This window comes from Corvus brachyrhynchos, unplaced genomic scaffold (assembly GCF_000691975.1).
Source record: "Corvus brachyrhynchos isolate BGI_N302 unplaced genomic scaffold, ASM69197v1 scaffold258, whole genome shotgun sequence".
Lineage (NCBI taxonomy): Eukaryota > Metazoa > Chordata > Aves > Passeriformes > Corvidae > Corvus > Corvus brachyrhynchos.
The window spans coordinates 785,758-806,609 of record NW_008240122.1 but is presented as its reverse complement, the minus strand read 5'-3'; the positions used below and the strand labels follow the sequence as shown (position 1 = coordinate 806,609).

Below are 20,852 nucleotides of genomic sequence, written 5' to 3'. Positions count from 1 at the left end.
CGCGGCAGCAGCACAGCCCGCCCCGGCCGCAGCGGCAGTGTCCAGTGCAGCTCGCTCAGTATTACCAAACACAACCTGTCATGCAGCAGTTACAGCAGCAGCAGCAGCAGATGCAATTGCCGCTTCCTCCGTATCACAGGGAACCCGATCCAAAGACTATGCATGAACCACACCAGTACTCTCAGGATCCCAGTCATCCTGTGCAGCTTATCCAGTTGGGAGCAGTGCCTCAGTATTGCTTCCAAGATCCCCACGAACAGTACAGGCACTTGTACCCCCAGAGTTTACTGCAGCAGCAGCAAGATCAGCAGAAGCAATACCTGAGTGAGAGCAGAGTGCCATCCCTGAACTCCCACCTTGGCCTGACTCCACCAGAGACCGCCGAGGATCCCACACGGCAGGAGATTAATTCCATAGGGAATGCTGTCCCTCATCGAACTCTTTTGCCGCCCTTGGGAGTTCATCTGAACAACAAAAGCTCTCAGCAAGACTCTCCCAGCACCACATGGCCTCAGGTAGGTGGTATTTTAGATCCATGCCCAGGGAGATTTGTTTGCAGAAGAGTAGCAAAGTGTGGAAACTAAGCGGTTTCAGCTTAGTTAGTCAGAAGGTTAGGATGTGAGCAGTGGGCATCTCTGCGATGTTTTGGGGAACTTCATTAACAGACTTCTGTCTACAGCTCTGGCTTGGCTTTGGGCCAGGTTGGCAGCAGCACAGAACTGCTGCTGTGAGGCTGCTGCTTTCCTTGTGAGAGGCTTTGGGAAGTTCTGCCTCGGTTTCTGGGAAAGAGGGACCCAGTTACAACAAAGCCTTCCTGCTAATTTTTCAACACTGTGGGCTCAATTGTTCAGGAGCAGTTAGTCAACTTTGTTTCCAAAAGTAGTGCTTCTGGGTCAAAGCAAAGGCTTCAAACAGCAGGTGAGTGAAGAAAACTTGAATTAGCTGTGCGCACAGGGGCAGATTTGTTGTCTGGCTCTCCACTCAGAGGCTTTTAATAGTAGTAAAATTGTATGCAAAATGCAGTCTTAATGCTGTGAGGACCTTCATTTACACAATATTTCCTGAAAAATTCTTTTCTCAACTTTTTCCCCTCTTTTCCATTCTCCTCTTTTGATAGCAGGTGCAACTGTCAGATGGCAGACTGCAGCCACTGTCCCCAGAACAAAGGTATTTTTAAAATACTCTTTCTGTCTTTTTAATTAAATATGAGAAACGCAAAGGAGATCTGTATTTAGAGGGAAAAGAATGCAGTCTGGGTGGGTAATAATTGTTGTTATTCTAGAAACATCTTTAGTTGTGTGCTCTGTGATTTTAAATTTGTATGATTTCCAGCATCCCCCCAAAGTAATAGAATCAAAGAAATACTTTCTTAAAAAAAAAAAAAGGGAACCAAAGAAAAACCAAAATCAGGGAAGCTCCAGTGTTGCATTTAGAAGAAAAGGGATGCTCCGTGGTTTGGATTTGTATCTTTGGCAGCAGAGATCTTCCATTTTGTTCTTAAGATCTCACTTCTGAAGGGCCAAGGTGTCCATCAGAGTGGTTGTTAGGGGCATTGTGTCCAAGTACTGGTTAATTGCTGTCATGAGTGGGGAAATGCAGGTCTGTCGATCCCGTGGGTTCTCAGGCTCTTCTGTATTGATGAGCATGTCCTGCTCAAAACTTCCCTTCTCCCCATCTTGGGAGCAGCTGATCTAGGTTATTGGCCATGCATTCCACAGCAGTCACCACATGCTTACTTGTGACTTCATAACCATCTAGCTGTAAAATGTTATTGACTTTCTTGATTAAAAAAGCTCCCTCTGCAACAAAGGGAACATGCCAGACTAATGTTTTTTCTTCTGTTCCATGCTTAAAAAATGAAAATAAAAATAGTGGCCAGAACAGAGAAACACTTCCTGAGAGAGCTGATGCGAAGAACAAGCTAATGTGTTCAATATGCTTGAAGGAATTTAAGAGTTTGCCTGCTCTAAATGGTCACATGAGGTCACACGGAGGAGTAAGAGCATCTCCTAACTTCAAACAGGTAGCAGTCCATTTGACTTCAGTATTTGGCACAGTCGTTTTGTGTTGATGTTTGCTTGCTTTGCCGTGCTTTGCTTTGCTGTCAAAACTTGTTCCTCTCAGCACTGTTTTGTTATGTCATACCCCGTGGAGTAGAAATGCACATAATTCTGTTAGTTTGTAGGCCAGAAGTCTTGTTTTAAAGACAGAGGCAGTGGTGGAAGACAGATCAGTGTTTGTCCTTCTCTGTTTCTCTGCACGTTACAGAACACCCTACCAAGTCATGTCAGGAGTGTCTTAATTTTTTTCCTCCTCATGTTTGTTTATTATATTAGAAATACCAGGAACACCAAGTCTTCCTTATTTTCATTTGAACTACTTGGATGACTAAGGAATATTTATTGGAAGCTTTCCCAGGCTTTAACTGGAGGAGCAGAATTGTTGAATCTTTGACAGCTTTCTTCCAAAGTGTTTTAGTTGTATAGGTATCAACAAATACCAAACCAAAAATGTGTTTGAGTTGTTCTGCATAAAAATAACTTGCCCTGTCAGTCAGTCTTTCACTATCCTGAAATTTTAGAAATTCTGTCCCAACAGGGAATACCATAGGGAAGGCAAAGAACTACCAGAGTTCCACAGTTTGTGTTTTTGTTTTCAGTTGGGTGATGGAGAATTCTGTGTTTGTAGTGATAAAAAGAGACGTGTTTGTCTCCCCTCCTGCAAGTTACCTTGTAAAGATGCTTCAGGTGATTATTTGTCACCAAGACTGAATCCTATGTAGGAGTCACAAGTAACCTGCTGACTTCATTTGAGGCAAATAAAGAGTCCCAAGAAAGGAACACTGTTGTGTGTTTTGTAACCCTGGCCACTTCTTTTCAGCCACGGTGCACACGTTGCGTAGTGCATCAATCCAGAAGCAGCGCTCCCTCACTCGGGCTGAAAGCCTTTAATTGTCTGTGCAGGATGAAGGAGAGAAACCACCACAGCAGCCGCTGCCTAAAGAGGTGGATGGCCTCGCGCCCATCGTCATGCCAGTGTCTGTCCCTGTAAAGCTTCTGTCACCTGAGCCCAGCACGCAGCCCTCTGCCAGCACGGCCACAGTCACAGACAAGCCTGCCAACTCTGTGTCAGATGACGAGATGCCCGTTCTCGTGAAGATGACTTACTCTCCACCGTGCAGTCCAAAAGTGGCCAACCCCTGCTCATCCTCTGTGAGTGCTGTGTTTCTTGCCACTAACTGTCCCGTGCTTGTTAAATCCCTTTGCTTGTAGTGCTGCTGCTTTCTAAAACATCTGTATTTTAGAATATTTTCTGGAATCTTTATGATTCCTAATAAATAGAAAAAGTCCTGGCACATCAGAGCATTACTTCCTCAATCATTTGAAAATATTAATTTTCCTTTGCTGAGGAATCAAGATCTCAGTTGAAAACAAATAATTTGAAATTGGAAGGTGATATTCTTTTATCACACTAGAACAAAGGGATTTACTATCTTTTTACTGGTTTTGTTTTTTCCCTTTCAGGCTGCTTCATTGTTACGTTATTGCTTAAAATCGGCAGTTTTATTTCTTCCTGTTTTCTGAAGTCAGATATATGTGCTTCTCATTTCAGCTGAAGAGAGTGCAGTGCTTAGAGTGTGTGCTCTAAGCCAATATGAAACTCGGAGTTTTGCAGTGAAGTCATTTTTCCCTTTCTCTCTGCATGCATCAGCTCTAAGGGTTAATCACTGGGATTTCTGATACAGGAAAAGTAGCTCTGCTCAGTGCTTTCATTTCACGTATAAAATGCAAAATGAAATGGCCAGGCAGCACAAGGTATTGATGAGTGCTTGAATGAGATGTGAGAATGCTCATTATTATTTTCCTGAAGGAGTCCTGGAGCAAACAGTATTTATTTTGTGTTCCGGTGTAGAAATGGATTCTGCTCATTCCTTCAAATCCATTTTGGCAGACTACACCATGATAAGGGATTATTGGGGAGTATAAGTACTGTATGGTATTATCTGTACAATGCAGAGAAATATCCTTGTGATATTTTTGATTTTCCTTCTCCGTGTGAGGCTGATGGCCAAATGAGGGGATGGCATTATACCATCATGGATGACTCCTTACAATATTCACTCCTGACTCTTCATTCAGACATACACACTAATTTTAAATATATATAATGTATATAACTATATATAAAATCTTTCCTCTCTTCCTTTAAGACCGAGGTTTTACACATAAACTTCCACTTTACTCTGAAAGCCATAATTTCACAATACTTAGTAACTCAGCAGTAGAATTTTTCATTTCTAATTCTAGTTCCTCTAAAGAATAGGGACAGTCTTTTCTGAATCCTTGAGCTCTGAGTGGGAGATCTTCTCTAGAGACACCAGAGTAGGTGGCTTGGGCTTGTGTATTTCTGCAACGTATGTAAAGTGACTGTGATTAAATCTGCCAGTGTTTGGCTAAATGCACATTCATTCCTTCAAAATTATGCTTATGGTCTTTGTTATGGCCCAAGCAAACCAAATTCACGCAGTTCCCTCTGAACCCTATCTTTTATATAAGCGGTTGTATTGGAAACATAAAAAGATCAAAAGATCCACAGCTTCCTCTTCTTCTGTAAAGAGATTGTGCCATTGGAGAGAGTTTTTTTTTAATACCAAAGAAATGAAGCTGTGTTGTATTTATTTATACTGTGCTTTGAGCTGTTCAGAAAAACTCCTACAAAACTCATGGAATCAGTAAAATGAAACAGCAAAAAGGAAATAAACATTCAGCAAGGCTACCCGATGGTGAGCTGAAGCTAGCAGTCAAGTGAGGTCCATCAGGATCTGTCCAGAGTGGATCTATCAAGGTGCAGCAGCAGGGCCCACAAGGATGCATTCTGTCTCAGATAATGGGAATCAGTTACTCAAGCTTCAGAAAAGTATTGGGGTGGTTCTGCACTGAGAGCACAGGGACACCACTATGTCCTTTACTGTTCAACGTGACCTTTTTTGAAAGTAGTGTTGGCATAGGTATGCCCTAGGTGAAGCAGTGTAAGAGATGGAGGTGTTTGGGATTTCTAAGATGTTGCATTGGTTTGCTTTACACTAGAGAGAAAGGAGTACCAGCTCTTTCACACTTGGAGAACAGAACAAAATGAGCCCTTAATCAAAGACTTGGATCTGGCCTTCTGGATCTCTTTTTTAGGTTTTGGGTTGTTAAGGTTTTTTTCCTTGAGTTTAGGCATTTTTTTCCCCTTTCTCTTTTGCGAACACTAAATGTTCACCAACTTGATGGACTATATCTGTCATTACAGGTAACTTTCACTGTTCTGAATGTCCATTATCAAAAAAATCCTCTGCAAAGATGCATTTTCTTCCCTGCAGAAGCAAAACGCTTCCAGAACTAAAATTTTTTTTATAGAGAAGAATGTCAACAGCTGTTGGAGAGGATGCAGCCATGATCTAACAACAAGGACAGGACCTCTGTAATCAAAACCATTTCTTCAAGCTGGAACTTATTAACATAAGGGATTAAGGGTGACAGCACTAATGCTCGTTTAACATGATTTTTATTGGGTGAATGTGATTCTCAAGAACCACCCATGGTGTAAAGATGTATGTTGTCTAAACATACATTGTAGTAATTTGCTTTATGTAGTAGTAGAATTTACAAGATGATGCAGACATTCTGGAGTAATGCTGTCAAAATTTTCTTCTGCTTCCCAAATTTATTCTAAAGATGGCCTACAGCCTAAGTATGTAAAAGCAGTACATTTAATAATACTGTGTTCATCTACCAGCTTGTGTGTTTTTAAAGCACAGCCTAAGGACCTGTTTCGTCCTACCTCATCCCCACCCCCCCAGAAATTCAGATTCCAGGTTTGCCTTCTGTGCCTTCCACTCCAGTATACTCTAGGGATTTGTTATTAAATTATTTTTAACATTCAAATTCTAGAAGTCTGGGCATGTTAACAGTGTGTGAATTTCCCAAATGGTCATCTACTACCCTTTTTTCTCCAAGGGAAGAGGAGAGAGTTAAGTTCAAGATTTGTTGCAGCTGGACTGTAATCAAGCTGATGGGAATGTAGCGATAAGAGGCAAAGAATTTGAATTTATTACATTTTTCTTCCTTTCCTGCTGCTGAGTACTGCAGTAATTTCACTGAGCTCATGTGTCCTTCCTGGTCTCACTAAATAAATGCATTAGAAAGCCTCTCATATAAAGTTTCTAATAAACTGTGACTGGGTAATGAAGTATCTGCCACCAGCCTGTGTGTGTGTTCAGTGCAAACAGAAGTGCCCAAAGTGTCTGGGTAGCAGTGAAGAAGGGTGTGGGAGACTCATGGTCTGGGAGAGCTGTTCCTTGCACTTTCAAAAGCTGACGGCAGCCTCTCCATGTCTGTGTCTGTGGCTCAGCCCCACCTTGACCCAGAGGGCTTGCTGATGGAGGTGAAGGGTAATTTGTCCTGGTTTTTCTCACTCCCCCGAGGTTCCTGTGTAGTGCCAGATACTGTACTGGCTAGGGTTATTATAGTGGTACCTGAATAACTGCCTGGTGGTAACAGCTTTTCTGTGGCCATTGCCAAAAGCTGTAGAGGATTGTGTGCAAACCACATTTAAGCGTGCCTAAATGCTAAGATTCTATGTGTTTTCATTTAGGAAACTAGCAAAAAGCCTCATCCAAGTGCTGTAAAATTGGAAGAAAACTTCAAACCGTTGCAGGACAAGAAGAAGTATCGGCACAGACCAGAACCTCTCTTCATACCTCCTCCTTCCTTCAACCTCAGCATGTCCCACTCTGGTGCCACTCTGTACCAGAGTCAGCTTCGCTCTCCCCGTGTTCTGGGCGATCACCTGCTGGACCGGACACATGAGCTGCCCCCCTACACTCCACCACCGATGCTCAGTCCCGTCCGGCAAGGGTCTGGTCTCTTCAGCAGTGTTATCACTTCTCACAGCACATCACATGCTCAGCTGCCTCTTACTCCATTGACTCCCACTCCACGGGTGCTCCTGTGTCGGTCTAGTAAGTATTACATTTACAGAGCAGCAGTACAAAGGAGAGACCACTGTCCTCTCTTCTCATGTCACCACACTGACGGGTTTTGTGTGTGCTCACATGCATGGCCAGTTCTGCTACTTCACAGGAAAAGTCCATCTTTAGTGGCAGTTTTGCCTTGGATTTTGTGAGGTGAGGTTAAGGCATAAAGTGAATAGAGGAGCCTAATCTGCCAGTAAGGCTGTAATCATTCCATGTGGTCTGCCTCAAGAAGGGACCACCATGCCTCTTATTACATCTGGGCCTGCTGAAGTGGAGGAAGAAGACCTAGTTTGAGACATGGGGCTTGCTTTAAGTATTTGTTGTTTAGTACTTCACACGAAAAGGTGTCTAATCACTCCGAATCAGGGCAGTAGAAACTTCTGCAAGTTCAGACATTTCTATTATCTATAAAAATTTAGACTGTTTCTAATATCAATAAAGGGTCATTTTTGCATCATAGACTGAAGTAATGCTGGTCTTAGTAGGGAGGTGGCAATGCAGCCTGGGAGGGTCACCAGCAGCAGAACAGCAATACTCAAATTCCAATCTCTGTTTCAGATAGTATTGATGGAAATGTCATTCCAGTGACGCCTGGACCTGGAGAACAGACTGTTGAACCGTAAGAAAAACAATTTTGTCACTGCTTTTGTAGATTAGCTCTAACCTAGAGCCTGTGGCCTGAAGTGTTTTGAACCAGGCAGGAAGTGTTCAACTCCATTTAATGTTTCTGTAGATGGTGGCTAAGGACATTTGGAGCAAAGTGATTGTGGAAGATTTAGGTGTCATGGCTCAAAAATGCTAGGGAGAAGCTTGGTGGAAGCCACTCAAAGTGAAACAACAGTTAGTGATGGCTGGGAAGAGTGCTGTGAGGAAAACGTGCTAATCCCCTACTCTTACTATTATATATAAATATTAACAGTGGGGCTTTGGTGTGGTGCTGTTACCTGGTAGGTTCCCCAGGGCAAAGTGCAAACAGGGTTGTCCCTCAGCAGTAATGGCTCTTTTTGCTCTCTGCTGAAGAGTACCATTCTCAGTGGAAAAGAAATTTGCTGTTTCTGATGTCTAGCCTCTTCGCTAGTCATGCATATAAACTAGCTTGGGTTGTCCCTACGGTATGATGTCTCAGTATGGCTTAAATTGCATATTGAAATTTTTGTTTTTCCCCAAGAGATCAGTTCTCTCTAGTATTCAAAATACTTATCCCACTGGGAGTAAAGCATTGCGTAAAGCAATCTGACACAATTTCCTGCCACTTCAGTGCAATAAAAGTTTAGTTGGAAATAAAGTGAACACTAATCTGACTTTTGTTTTTTCTACACATTGTGTAGTTGAATACTTATTTATTTATTCTTCTTTATAGGCGAATCAATATTGGGTCCAGGTTCCAGGCTGACATTCCTGAGCTGCAGGACAGATTGTTAATGGAGAAAGATGTGCACAAGGCTACTTTGGTTTGGAAACCGTGGCCAGAACTGGAGAACAAAGTCTTCCAACAAAGAGGTATAATGACTTGCCATTTTAGAAGTTCCTGCGTCAGCCTGTGCCTGTTGAAGAAATACGCATTGATTTCTCGTGTGTGTACTGAACAAACCATTCAAGAGAATATTAATTACTGAGAGTGCAGAGCAGGAGACTAGAAGTACACGGTATAGGTTCAGAGCAACAGCATTATATAGTGGCATTTAAAGGGAAGTCTGGATGAATTGTTTTCTGGCAGCCAGGGGGGAAAGGTCATTGCTGGGAAGTTGGGTACTTAACTGCCTGGTAAGGGCAGAGGTCACAGCTGAGAGGCAGCCAATGGATCCTGGGCCTGTCCTGTGACCATAGTTGAGAGGAATTGTGGCAGGCTTGGTGGGCTCTACCAGTCCTGAGCAGAGTTTTGTCCTGCTTCTAACATGGTTCATTCTGTTTCTCCACCCTGGCTGGAGCCTTCTTGGCACAGCAACATTACTGGTGTGTGCAAGTCACTGCCTCACAGGCAGATCTCTGGCTCTGTAGTAGCCTGTCCCATCCCAAGGATGTGCTTCATTACATCCTCTCCTCAGTGATCCTAAAACAAGGAGATGAGGAGAAAAAGTGTGAAAGAATCTGCTGCCCTGAACTATGTGGTCTTTGAGGGGCATTACAGAATCCTTGGCTCCGGATGTTTGACTGACAGGCTACTGTATTAGCAGTAAAATGTTGACTTGTTTCTGACAGTGGAAGACCTTTTAAATATGAGCTGTTCCAGTGTGTTACCTGGTGGAGGAACTAACTCAGAATACGCTTTGCACTCTCTCTTTGAAGCAAAAGGAGATATTATGGTAAGATAAAAAGCTGAAAGGGGAGATGTGATCCTCTTCTGCAGATAAATTAGCATGCTTTATTAAATGGATTTAGATATGGTTATATAAAAAAGATTTCTGATTGATTTGCAATGATGCTTTAAACATCCTGTAACATTTTTGGGGAATGACTTTTCCCTTTATTCTCTAATAAATTTAAATTTCAAAGCAGTGCCTCTCTGAAGGCTTACTGTATATTTCATATAGATAAGATTACTTAGTTTATAGCCTTGGGGCTTTGAATGTCTCCCAGTGCTTGCTCCAGCCCTGATATTTCACAGGCTTTATATTTGGTCACAGAGAGCTTAGTCCTCCTCTAGCCCTTATAAAAAACCTTTTTTTGGAGCAGCAATCACATCTACTTATTTGTTCAGAACTGTGAGGTAATTGCACACAGTTCATGTATAAATAATGCATTTCAAATATTTGCATTAGTTTAGTGAAGGGAATGTTATTAACTAAGGCAAAACATCCATTTTGCCCAGTGTTAGGGAAAGGCAAGGCCCCCTTGCACCAGTTCCTGGAAAGCCAATATAAAACCAAATGCAACAAGACATGGGGCTGGAATGAGTCTCACTGGATAGGCTAATACAGTGGGTTTTAGCTTGTGTCCCAGTTTCCTTAGGCTCTGTTAGCTGTATCTGAGAGGTCTGAGAATGTCAGGATGTGGAATTTGCTTTACAGAGAGTCTGCATTTTCAGGGGAAAAATTTTAGCAATCCATAAATCCTCTGTTTTCCTGATCTGAAGGACGATTAGCTATACTTGCTGTCATTCTTGACAGATGTTGACCTAAACAGATATTCTAACATATTTTATGCTATAAATATTAACACTGTCAAACCAACCATTAAATATTAGTATTAATTAACACTATCAGGAGGAAAAGAGCTGGAAGTTGCTAAGTAATAGCCACATTTTTGCTAATTAAGGCAGGACCAGATGCACATTAGGTACTGTGTATTAGGTATTATGTACTGTGAGGTACAGTGTTACTGGGCCTCGGAGTAATTTGATGTGATTTTGTATGACAGAAAAGAGAAAAGAGAGAAAATTAATATGCTTGTACCAAATAGTCTTTAAACGCAGTTTTATTACACAGCTGATTGCTTTTCCTAATTCTGTTTTCCCCTGCTTTTTCATTTAGGTTGCTCTTGAAAAGCTGCTGTTGAGAAAGCCAGTGAGATTGAAGTGTCATCCTTTGGCAAATTACCACTACGCCGGTAGGTTTCCTTGTGATCTCTCTATCTGTTACACAAGAGTCCAAGCCTGGCATCCCAAGCTGGAGCATGGGATCACATTGCACTCTCTGCTGTCTGCTGCAGGGATGGCAGTATTTAATAGAGAAGTGATGTGGACGGTGCCAAGGGTGCTCCCAGAGCCGTTTACTGCAAGTTTAGCAGTTTTTTACATGACTGACAACATACAGAAGCTTTGCATCCATGTTGCTGTGTAGGATTCTACAGATTTAAAACTGCCTCGGGTGATTATTTTTCTTTTTTAAACTGAAATTCAACAATTTAATCTCCTTTTAAAACTGCTGCTATTTGTAATTTATAATTTACTATTGGTAATGTCTTAATTTCCTGGTACATAAATATCTGCCATCATGCCTGCTTCCTCCAAGGTGATGGTGCACAATAAATGCATATGATAATCATGAGCATCCTTCCAAAGAGACAGTGCTGTAACTCTTGCTAGGATCCTCGTGCTGCTTACAGAGCCTCTGTGTGTGGCTCTAGTTGAAAAAGTCTGGGTTGGTGACTTGTCTCATAAACACAGCAAGAACTGCATTGTGGTGATGAAACAGAAGTGAAATACAAATGTGGTGTTAAGCCATTGGAGTTCAGTTGTGTCACCTGAGCATAGATGGCAAATGTCTCTCCTCTGCAGCTCTCCATGCTATTGCTTAATGCTTTGTAGTGGCTAACAACTGCTGAGACACAGAATAGGGTTTTACATAAGACATTTAAGACTTCATCTCCAGTTCAGGCTCAATAGGAAAGGAGCCAAGAGTCTTCTGGTGGTCAGTCAATCACAGTGTCCAAAGTCATGTACTCATTTCCAGTTACGGTCACTGTGCAATGTAAGTATAGAAGCAGGCTACTTCCTGGCTGTAGCAGCTCACTGGAAAGACTTCCAAGTAACAAGAAATCTTTGTAAAGCAGCTCCTCAACCCCTCGGCCTGAGAAGAAGAACAGAAACATGTTTGATGGTACCTGATAATGACAGTGAATAAATGTGAATGTTAGGTTTTCGATTTTCTCTGAGGGAGGTGCCTGGTGCCTGTGATAGCAGCTCTGTTGCGGTCCAAAGGGTGGACATGGGAATGGATGGAGGAGGAGGACATCAGCCAGGAACTTTGATCAGGGTATCTTGTCTGAAGAGATTACACCAAATCATACTTGTGAGACAGTTCAAGAGCATGAGAGCAGGAAGATGAGGAGATATCCCACAGCTTCATCATCAGTGAACAATCTAATTAGCAGAGCAGATAAGAAATTTCTGCCTGTGTGGCAGAGGAGGAACAGTCTTTACTAAGGCAACTTCCCAGTAGCTTCAGAAGGAATTCATTGGGATTCAGGGAGGAGCCAAGAGAGACTGTTTTGTTTAATCTTTCACATGAGATGATGCTAATCCTTGGTAACTAGCTCTGAGACCTGTGGACACCTGTGAATCCCTATTTCTAGAGCAGGAAAGAAGGTTTTTATCACAGCATGAAATAAAATTTCACCAGTCTGGATTTAAGTGACATAGAATAACTAGACAAAGCATTACTTTCTAATGCTCTTGCATGCAATGTGATTGCAACTTATATTGACAGCATTGCTCTAGCACTGTGCAGCAGGTCTTGAATAACAGTTTTTTTCTGATTGATAATCAGCCACTCGAGGAATATGAGAATTTTTCACAATCTAGTGCATGAATAGCTTTAATATGACTTCAAGTGGCATTGGTTTGGGCTAACTTTGTGTTTTCTGCTCCACACTCAGAAATCATAGTTCTCAGGCCTGCCACATTTGAAGGTGGAGTACACTGAAAACAGAGCACGCCACTGACTCATGAGAATTAACTTGTTAGAGTACCACAAACAACAGATACCCAAACTCATCCTTAGCATTGCCTTTGAATGAGTGTGCAAGCAAATAGCTCACCTCTGAAACCTGTTGGCTTGTGAGGGAAGCCAGTTGTAAAACTTGAGGATTTTCTGTTGTGTGCCAAGAGAGCTGGGGATGCTGACCCACCGTTCCTTGGAAGAACACCCTAATCTCTGTCCTAAGACACTGCCATCTGTCAGGATGGTGTTTTAGGGAAGAGAGAGGGAACATGTCTGTAATACAAGAGGGGTACTGTTGCAAACACTTGAATTGTTGTCCTTTCAACAGTGGAGTTTCTCCGGTCAGAACTGCAGGAGAGATGGTCTCTGACATAGGGCACTTCAGGCAGTCTGGAAGCTTCTTGTACGTGCTGTGACAGGGTGTGGATCAGACCCAGCATATGTTGTACATAGTGGATTTCAGCTCCTCTCCATGGGGCTCCCTGGGTGTACATGTAGCCCCCTTGAAACCCACAAGTTTTTTTGTGGGCCCAAAGCACACAAATGAGTAGAAGATATTTAGCGTCAGTTAATCAGTGCAAAAACAGTATGGCAGGTAAAACAAAATCTAGAATAATTATGTAAACATAAAGATCAGCTTTAAAATTTGATCTGTATTCTAAAGCCCCAAATTCTTTTTTGCTGCATTGCAGATCTCCCTCTATGCACGTTCTCTATATCTCCCTCAAGCTAGCAAGAGCAAAAGTGGTTTCCCAGCAACCAGAGTTAAAAACAGCTTTTCTTCTGTTTCTTTTCCTACACAGGATTTATTCTATTAATTAGGTTACTTCCAATTAACCCGCATAATCTTATAAGGGTCTCTGCTAATACCACAGCTATTGGGGAAAGTCTGTAAGGCCCAAATTCTCCATAGGTGTACAACAAAATTAGTTCATGGAAGTGATTCTATGTTATTATTTTTATTGTGTTGGTTTTTTAGGAGGGTGGGGTAGATAGAGGCAGGAGAGCAGAATAAGTAGAAAAAAATCTCTCCTGGTGTTGTCATGCTTTTTAAAGTTATGTTTTGGCATAATAGAGTAGCCCCCTGGACTGAATGAGTGCATTTACCCCTGCAAATGACTGACAAGTGGTGTAAGAAGGGAATGATGCTGGTTCAGGGTGGGAAAGATGGAAAGGCAGTGTGTCAGCAAAAAGATCTCTGGGTGATAACAGAATAAGTAAAACTCGTGGCTTGAAGCCAGTGCCTTTCTCTGATGCTTAAGAGAGCTTTAAGTGTAAATCTCTGTGGAAATAACTAATGCATGCTTATATCCAGTACTGGAAGAACCTACAGAAAACAGGTTGCGGAAAAGTTAATTTTGTAGTTTTCAGCATATAAAGGAGTGATGAGATAACCTGCTCAGAGCTTGTAAGCCTGGGAGCTGATGCTGAAAAGCAAAACATTTGCAGTTAATAACACTGATACTTTTTTTAGACAAAAGGAAAAACTGTAGAACTGTAGAGTTCAATGCCATGTGTGGCGCCAATACCAAGTTAATTGAAATCAGTGCAAAGGCAAGCATTTCTATGGAGAGTAGTAACATTGACAGGAATATTAGGGACTTATTTTCATAAAAGTTTTAGATGTTTCAGAAATTCTCAGACTGAAGTAGAATCTTCTCATAGTGCAAGTCATTTCAAAGGCAGCCACTTTATGACTTCTTGCATATCCTTCCTTTAATGTATGTCATGCTGCCCACTCTTAACAAACAGAATACTGCTGTGATGCAGTAGAGCAATCCTGTGTTCCTTCTTTTTGATTAGTATTGAGAAAGCATAAATTCATTTCAATTTAAATGTTGATTTCACATTTTCATTGGTAGTTAGGCCGGGGGACCAAACACAGAATAACACTATTTAGAAGTTTTATATACAGCTTTCATTAAATGATACAAAACCCTTTGTGCATATTGCACATTGCTACAGTCTCTACCCACTTGAAACGTCTGTCACAGAGGATTTAAATGTGTTATCCCAGACCATGCCAGTGAAGAGCTGCAAAAGGATGTTACAGAAGTTACTGTCTGGAGAACAAAGGATATATGAACTTCTGTGTCGTCAAATGTAAAGTGGCATACATGGGAATAAACAATACAAGCCTTACATAGGAAATGATGAGCTCTGTGGTGGTACTTCTCAATTGGGAATAAACAATACAAGCCTTACATAGGAAATGTAAGAATGAGAGTTTGGGATTGTAATGCTAGTTCTAAGAAAGTATCAGCTGTATTTTACAACAGCTAAAAAAAATAGTCAAGTGTTAAAAAGGGTAGAAAACATGGTGATGCCACTGTGAAAGTCTGGATTATATGTGGACTGCTATGTGCCTTTCTGGTCCTGTTGTCTCTATAGGAATGTTTTAGTACTGGAAGAGGTTCAGAGGGGGACAGCAGTAATGATCAAAGGTTTGGGAGTAATAGAAAGAGGGTGCACAATTCTGAATAGCATGGAGGTGATGGTAAAGGTTGGATTCACTTTCTCCTCCATTTGAAGAATGAAGGGTCATCCAGTGAAGCTACTGGGAGCCAAGAAACAAAGAAAGGGAGGTGGCTCTTCATGCAGAGGGTCCACTGATCTGTGAAACTCCTTGGCAAAGGATGTTTTGGGTACAAGAAGTTTAATTGGTTGAAAGGAAGAGTGGCTCAGCACTTACAAGGGTAGTTACTAAATAAGCAAATTGCAACAGACTCAGGAAATCCCCTGTGCCCAGCGTGGTCAGAGGTTAGGAGAAATTAGGGGGAGGCATTGTATTTGCTTGCCCTGATCTTACTGTTTCCTAGGCAACTGCCTGTCACCGCTGCTGGAGACCAAATACTGGTTAGATGGACTTTAGGTCTGAGTCAGTACAGCTGTACTTGTATTTGAGTAGCAGCAATCACTCGCATGTGCTTGAGACTTCCCAGTTCTTGTTTCGGATGCGGCATCAACATAAAGGTGGTGACTTTTTATCATTTGTAATGATTTCACTTTCTTTTTAAGGCTCTGACAAATGGACACATCAAGAAAGGAGGCTGTTCAAAGAGGCATTGTCCACCTACAGCAAAGATTTCATATTTGTACAGAGAATGGTAAGGTTATTTCTGCTCTGTCAATTGCTGGGGTTTTTTTCCCATTGCTCTGTTCTGTTCCTCTTCATTTTCTCTCCAGTGCCAGACCAGCTGATTGCAGGCGTAGAGGCAGCAGTGGTTACAAGAACACTTGATAGGAGTGGTATATTCATTTGGTGTACCTGTGCATTAGGTACCAGTAAAAAACAGTTATAAATAAATAAAAGGTGTTCCTCTTGTTATTACATGTGAAAGTTTTCACACCTGGAATCCAAATCATGGCATTCTACGTGTGGGACAGGTATGGTTTTCCACTGTCATCTTGGTGGTCTCTGGCAGTTTGTTACAAGGTACCTGAGTCACTGGCATTGAGCTTGGCACCAGAAAGGGTTAAAATCTGTTAATAAAGAGAAAACATGTTTGGGCTTACTTTTCATGTTCTGCTACAAAGCAGAAAAGACTAGGTTATAAATCTCAGGGCACAATACCTTATTTGTTACCCCAAATGTTGAAAAATGTGTGGGTTTATGTGAATCAAGCCTTAATGCCTAGTTTTCTCGGTGCTGTACACTTGAGCTACAAAAGTATATTCTGAGTCATTTTCTGTCTGGAGTCAAGAGAATTCCAGAGAAATCTACTGAAGCTGAAAAAGTCAACACAAATTTGACTGAAAAAAAATTTTAAAAGAAGTGTTCTACAAGAGTATTCCTGTTGTAGTCAAACTACCTTTTTTTTTTCCCCTCCATTTGAATGTTTGAGTAATAAAGCCTGCCTCTTGGAATATATTAAAATTGTGTTGAATGAAAGCAAAAAATTAAGGCTGGACTACTTTTGCAATTCCTTAACTACAGGTTAAATCTAAGACAGTTGCACAGTGTGTGGAATACTACTATACGTGGAAGAAAATCTTGCGTTTGGGACGGAAACACAGAACGCGCTTAGAGAAGAAAAGAGATGAGTGCTTGGTAAGTCTAAAAGAAGATGAGAAAGTTTAACACTTGATAATTTTTGTTTGTCCTGTTTTGAGGAGGAGGTTGAATTAGGTGACACAGGTATCTTCCAACAGAAATTATTCCATGACTCTAAATTATGTTCTGTACAAACACTGTGTGACCTCAGCTACACCACGATTTGTGTGGATGGACTGCAATGAGGTGAAAGTGCATTACCTAACTGTGGTCCAGGTAAACCTCTGTAAATTGTGCCTCTGCCCATGTGTGCTCTTAAGGGCTGCTCTAACATTCTAGTACAAATACCACTTGAGATGTGTTGGCTTGTGGGTTGGGGTTTTTTCGGTTGGTTGTTTTGGGGTTTTGTTAAAGTAACTTGACTACAAGTACAGCATACATGGCCTTTCTAATGGCAAGAGGACAGCACTGTGCGTGGCATCTGTAGATCTTTGGAGGCACAGCTCCCTAACACTGATGGAGGCTGTCTTGAGCAATGCAGAAGAGCTTTTTATGTGCTATAACTTATCCATTAAGGGGTGGTAGCTCCAGCAAGACTAGAAGTTCATTAAGGATAGGAAGAAATACTGATACTGGGATGCACACTTGACTAAACAGCATGCTGTTCCAGCACTGTATATGACCTACTATCTAGTGCTGTCTTTGACCCTATTTGTAGTATTTCTTAAATGCACCGTCTATTTTAGACAAGTGGAGAAGAGGAAGTGTTAGAGGAAGATGAGGAGATCGAAGAAGACAGAAAGGAAGAAAGGGAAATGCAGAAGTCACCTGACCCACCAGCTATCTCTCTTGTTGGACCTATCGATCTGCCTGCTGTTCAGGGTCTTTCACTTTCTTCGTCCTCCTTCATCTGTGAAATGCCAAACTGTGGTGCTGTACGTTTGCTTGGTATATTTAAGGGGGAGAGGGTGGTGGTGGTGGTGTTGTGTGTAAACTAGTGAATTGTGATTTTGACTGCTTTTAATTCTCACCCCACAAAATATAAGCAGTTTGATCTGTACTGAAAACTGAATTCTGAGATGATGTATCAGTCAGAAACACTATATGGCAAAAGTTCCAATTAGGTTACACAGCTTCAATGATAGGATACCTCACTGCTTTGTTTTATTGTGACTATCTTCAACTACAGTGGGATATTGCTGAAAGCAAGCACCATTTGACCGAGTAGGTGGTGCTTATTAGATGTGTACACTTGTTCTGTTGTGATACGCATTCAGCATCCTACTTTCTGCAGTTCCTGTTCCAATGCCTTCTTGTGATTTCCTGGGGTTTATGTTTTTTGTGTGTGTGTTGATTTTTTTCCCGCCTCCCCTGCACCCTGCCCCCTGCCAGGTGTTCAGTTCCCGACAAGCGCTGAATGGCCACGCTCGCATTCACGGAGGTACGAACCAGGTGACGAAAACACGCTGCACCATTCCCGGCACTAAGCAGAAATCTGGTACGCAGAGCGGATACTGCTCCATCAAGAGCTCACCTGCCCACAGCACAACAAGTGGCGAGACTGACCCAACAACAATTTTTCCTTGCAAGGAGTGTGGCAAGTAAGTGTCACTGTCTGCAGTACTGCATCGCCTTTGCCTATTTAGATTCCAGATCAGTAGCGCTGTGAACAAACTTTGTACTTTGCTCTGATGGTCTTGGAAGAAGTTTTCCCCCTAGATGATATGTTCACTTACCAAAACTGTCAGAGATAGGTTTGCATGACATTTTGGATGCCCCTGCAGTATTTACTCCTATTTTCCACTTACCTGCTAGAATTTCTACATCTGACATTCCAGCTTCCTGCTTCATCACAGACTTGGATGTGACAGTGGGCAACTTTTTCTGTGTTTCTGTGCTTGAGTTTGTCCATCCTAACATGGATTCCTCCACTTTCTCCTTGTTGTGCAAGATGGTTGTGAAACTGATGCAGGGAGAATTAGGATGTGCATAGATACTGAAGCTGGTGTGGGAGCTACAAACTACCTCTGGCAGAGTCAGAGTAGGCCATTTTGATACCATCAGGATGTATAAATCTGGTAATATGTCCCTGAAATTCACACCATGGATTTGCAGACTTCACTGACTTCTATTTCAGGACAAGGAAGCAAATGTACTGATAAGTTGTTGAGTCTTTTTTGGCTCATTTCATCAAAAGCAGTGCATTTTTATCTGACTTTTTTTTCCTTTAAAATTTAGGGTCTTTTTTAAAATCAAAAGCCGCAATGCTCATATGAAGACTCACAGACAACAAGAAGAACAGCAAAGGCAGAAGGCTCAGAAAGCTGCTGTGGCAGCAGAAATGGCAGCCACTATTGCAAGAACTACTGGGCCAGCTGGGCATAGTTTGATCCCCCTGGATCACATGAGTCTGGTTAAACATGTGGAAAATGTTGGTGACATTGATGATGATGTTGTTCCGGATCTGGGTGATGTCATGGAAGAGAATGAAGTTATGGATGCTGACCTCTTACTGGATGATGAAGATCCAGATCTACTGCAGGATGATGCTGAGTTGTAAATAAAGTTGTTTGATAGACAGCTACTGAGCACACCCTGAATGGATCAATCAGGAAACCTGGACTGCTTGTTTATTCCCACTGATTGTAAACTACCTGTTGAAAATTATAATTCTTTTATCCAGGTCTAGAAAAAAAAAATCTGCTTTTTTCCCTTTTTTTTTATTAATTTGTGTTTTGGGGGAAGAAATAAATAATTGGTACAAATATTCTTATAAGGTGTTTTTATCTGAGCTCTTTTTGCAGATAACTTCCAAGGCCACTAATTACAGAAGTTCATGGTTCTGCTATCAGTTCCTACCAGATGGTCCTGGTAGAATCTTTAGTCTTTAACTCTTCCAAGTTTCATTTTGCCCCAATTACAAGAATAAATTTCACACACTTCTGATGAAACTTTTTTTTTTGCCTATATTGGATAATTTCCAGCATCTTCTAGAGAGTAAATGTCATCTCGCTTAAAGATATGATTACATTATTTGTCTTTGTGCTGCCATTTTAAGGGAGATGGAGGAAAAAAAAATCTGGTTTAACTATGAAAGAGTTAGTAATATTGCAGTTCATTTTCAGTTCTGTCCTGGTTACACAGGATGTTTTAGACCTTCCATTTTAGCAAGGTTTTGATCTGCTGATTTTAAAATGACCTAAATTCAAGGATTGAAGAAGGAAAATGATTGTACTGTGGTTCACATCCTCTGATGTGAATATTGAATCAGGAACACTGCCTTGGTAATGAGATTGCACTGGAAATATTGTCCCGTGACAATAGATCACACTGTGGAATAGCCATCTCAGTGGTTTTAGGGGAGTGTGTGCTTGAGCAATGCTTGCTCTCTCACCAGGCAAACACAGGGAAGTATTCTTGCCATTGGAAAAGAGCCTGATACACTTTCAGCACCTAGGTATAATGTGTTATTCTTGTGCCATTTTCGGTCCTCTTCATGCCATCAAATTCAGCTGTTGTTTATTTATTATACACATACTGCAAAGGTGAGTTAATACTGCTGTTTAATGACCATTTCTCCTCCCTTAGGTTCGGATCTACGTGCTGGACACCTGACACAGTATATATAAATTTAGATTTGGTTCTCTGATTAAATAGGATATTGAAAGAATTGTACTTTGCAGAATAAAACAATTAAGGAAGAAATGGAGTTAGGTAGAGTAGACTTTTAATTACAGAATACGAATGCTGATTGCTGAGCTTTCACAGGCATCAGCAGTGATCTTCTTGTGAATTTTGCACAGTAGAAGAGTATTGTTAACTTTATAAAATATTTTATAAGACTTATTTGAGATCTTCCAGGCTTCAGGTTTGTTTGGAGGTTTTTTTATGGGTTGGGTTTTATTTTATTGGGTTCTTTTTGCCATATTCCTAATTTCTTCAGCAGAATCTGAGGGATGGTGGGTCTTATCTTCTACTGTCTTTCATCCTTGTTTAACTATGCAAAATGAGGGTAAATCATGGCACTTTTATAGGTGTACCGGACCACACAAGTTCACAACCAGTGGGACTTACTGACAGAGAGAGGTGCCTTCTCTGTCAAAGCCAAATATGTGAAGCCAAATGACCTCAAGCTTCTACTTAAGGTCGAATGTTCCGATACTAAAGAACCAACCCTTCAGGAGAATGGAAATAACTTCTCAGTTTCCGGTCAGTGAAGTTCCCATGTACATGGTTGTTTTAGTGTTTTGGGGGGTTTTCCAGAGGTTTTTGCAGTTGGTTTTGACCAGTGGGTGGAATTTCACTCCTGTCACATAAGAAGTGATGTTCTCAGTCATTGCACCCTTGAGCTTCAGGAGATCAGGCAGCAGCAGCCTTTTCTTTCCCAACCTGCCACTCAGCACATTCCCCAGCCGTTCGTTCCTGTCCATGCTGTGACATTTTACTTTTACAGGGGCCA

The 20,852-nt window shown here is 41.5% G+C and overlaps 2 protein-coding genes across 8 annotated transcripts in view; both read left to right on the top strand.

The window, feature by feature from the left end:
- The window catches only part of TRERF1 (transcriptional regulating factor 1), an 89,316-nt gene that overhangs the window by 67,505 nt on the left and 959 nt on the right, over positions 1-20,852 (top strand). For 4 of the 7 annotated variants that reach the window (XM_017744801.1, XM_017744802.1, XM_017744800.1 and 1 more), the window contains 14 exons: positions 29-515; positions 1,118-1,167; positions 1,873-2,023; positions 2,964-3,212; positions 6,637-7,003; positions 7,577-7,637; positions 8,379-8,518; positions 9,218-9,321; positions 10,489-10,564; positions 15,418-15,506; positions 16,337-16,450; positions 17,140-17,328; positions 17,786-17,994; positions 18,632-20,852. The exon at positions 18,632-20,852 is cut by the window's right edge and continues 959 nt beyond it. In XM_017744801.1, the coding sequence (XP_017600290.1) occupies positions 29-515; positions 1,118-1,167; positions 1,873-2,023; positions 2,964-3,212; positions 6,637-7,003; positions 7,577-7,637; positions 8,379-8,518; positions 9,218-9,321; positions 10,489-10,564; positions 15,418-15,506; positions 16,337-16,450; positions 17,140-17,328; positions 17,786-17,994; positions 18,632-18,953 (2,608 nt within the window). In that variant the 3' untranslated portion in view covers positions 18,954-20,852. The remainder of the gene's footprint in view (positions 1-28; positions 516-1,117; positions 1,168-1,872; positions 2,024-2,963; positions 3,213-6,636; positions 7,004-7,576; positions 7,638-8,378; positions 8,519-9,217; positions 9,322-10,488; positions 10,565-15,417; positions 15,507-16,336; positions 16,451-17,139; positions 17,329-17,785; positions 17,995-18,631) is intronic. The other 3 variants (XM_017744804.1, XM_017744806.1, XM_017744805.1) reach the window with 3 other exon arrangements.
- The window catches only part of MRPS10 (mitochondrial ribosomal protein S10), a 9,340-nt gene continuing 8,983 nt past the window's right edge, over positions 20,496-20,852 (top strand). The window contains exon 1 of the mRNA XM_017744807.1: positions 20,496-20,602. Within this exon, the coding sequence (XP_017600296.1) occupies positions 20,516-20,602 (87 nt within the window). The 5' untranslated portion in view covers positions 20,496-20,515. The remainder of the gene's footprint in view (positions 20,603-20,852) is intronic.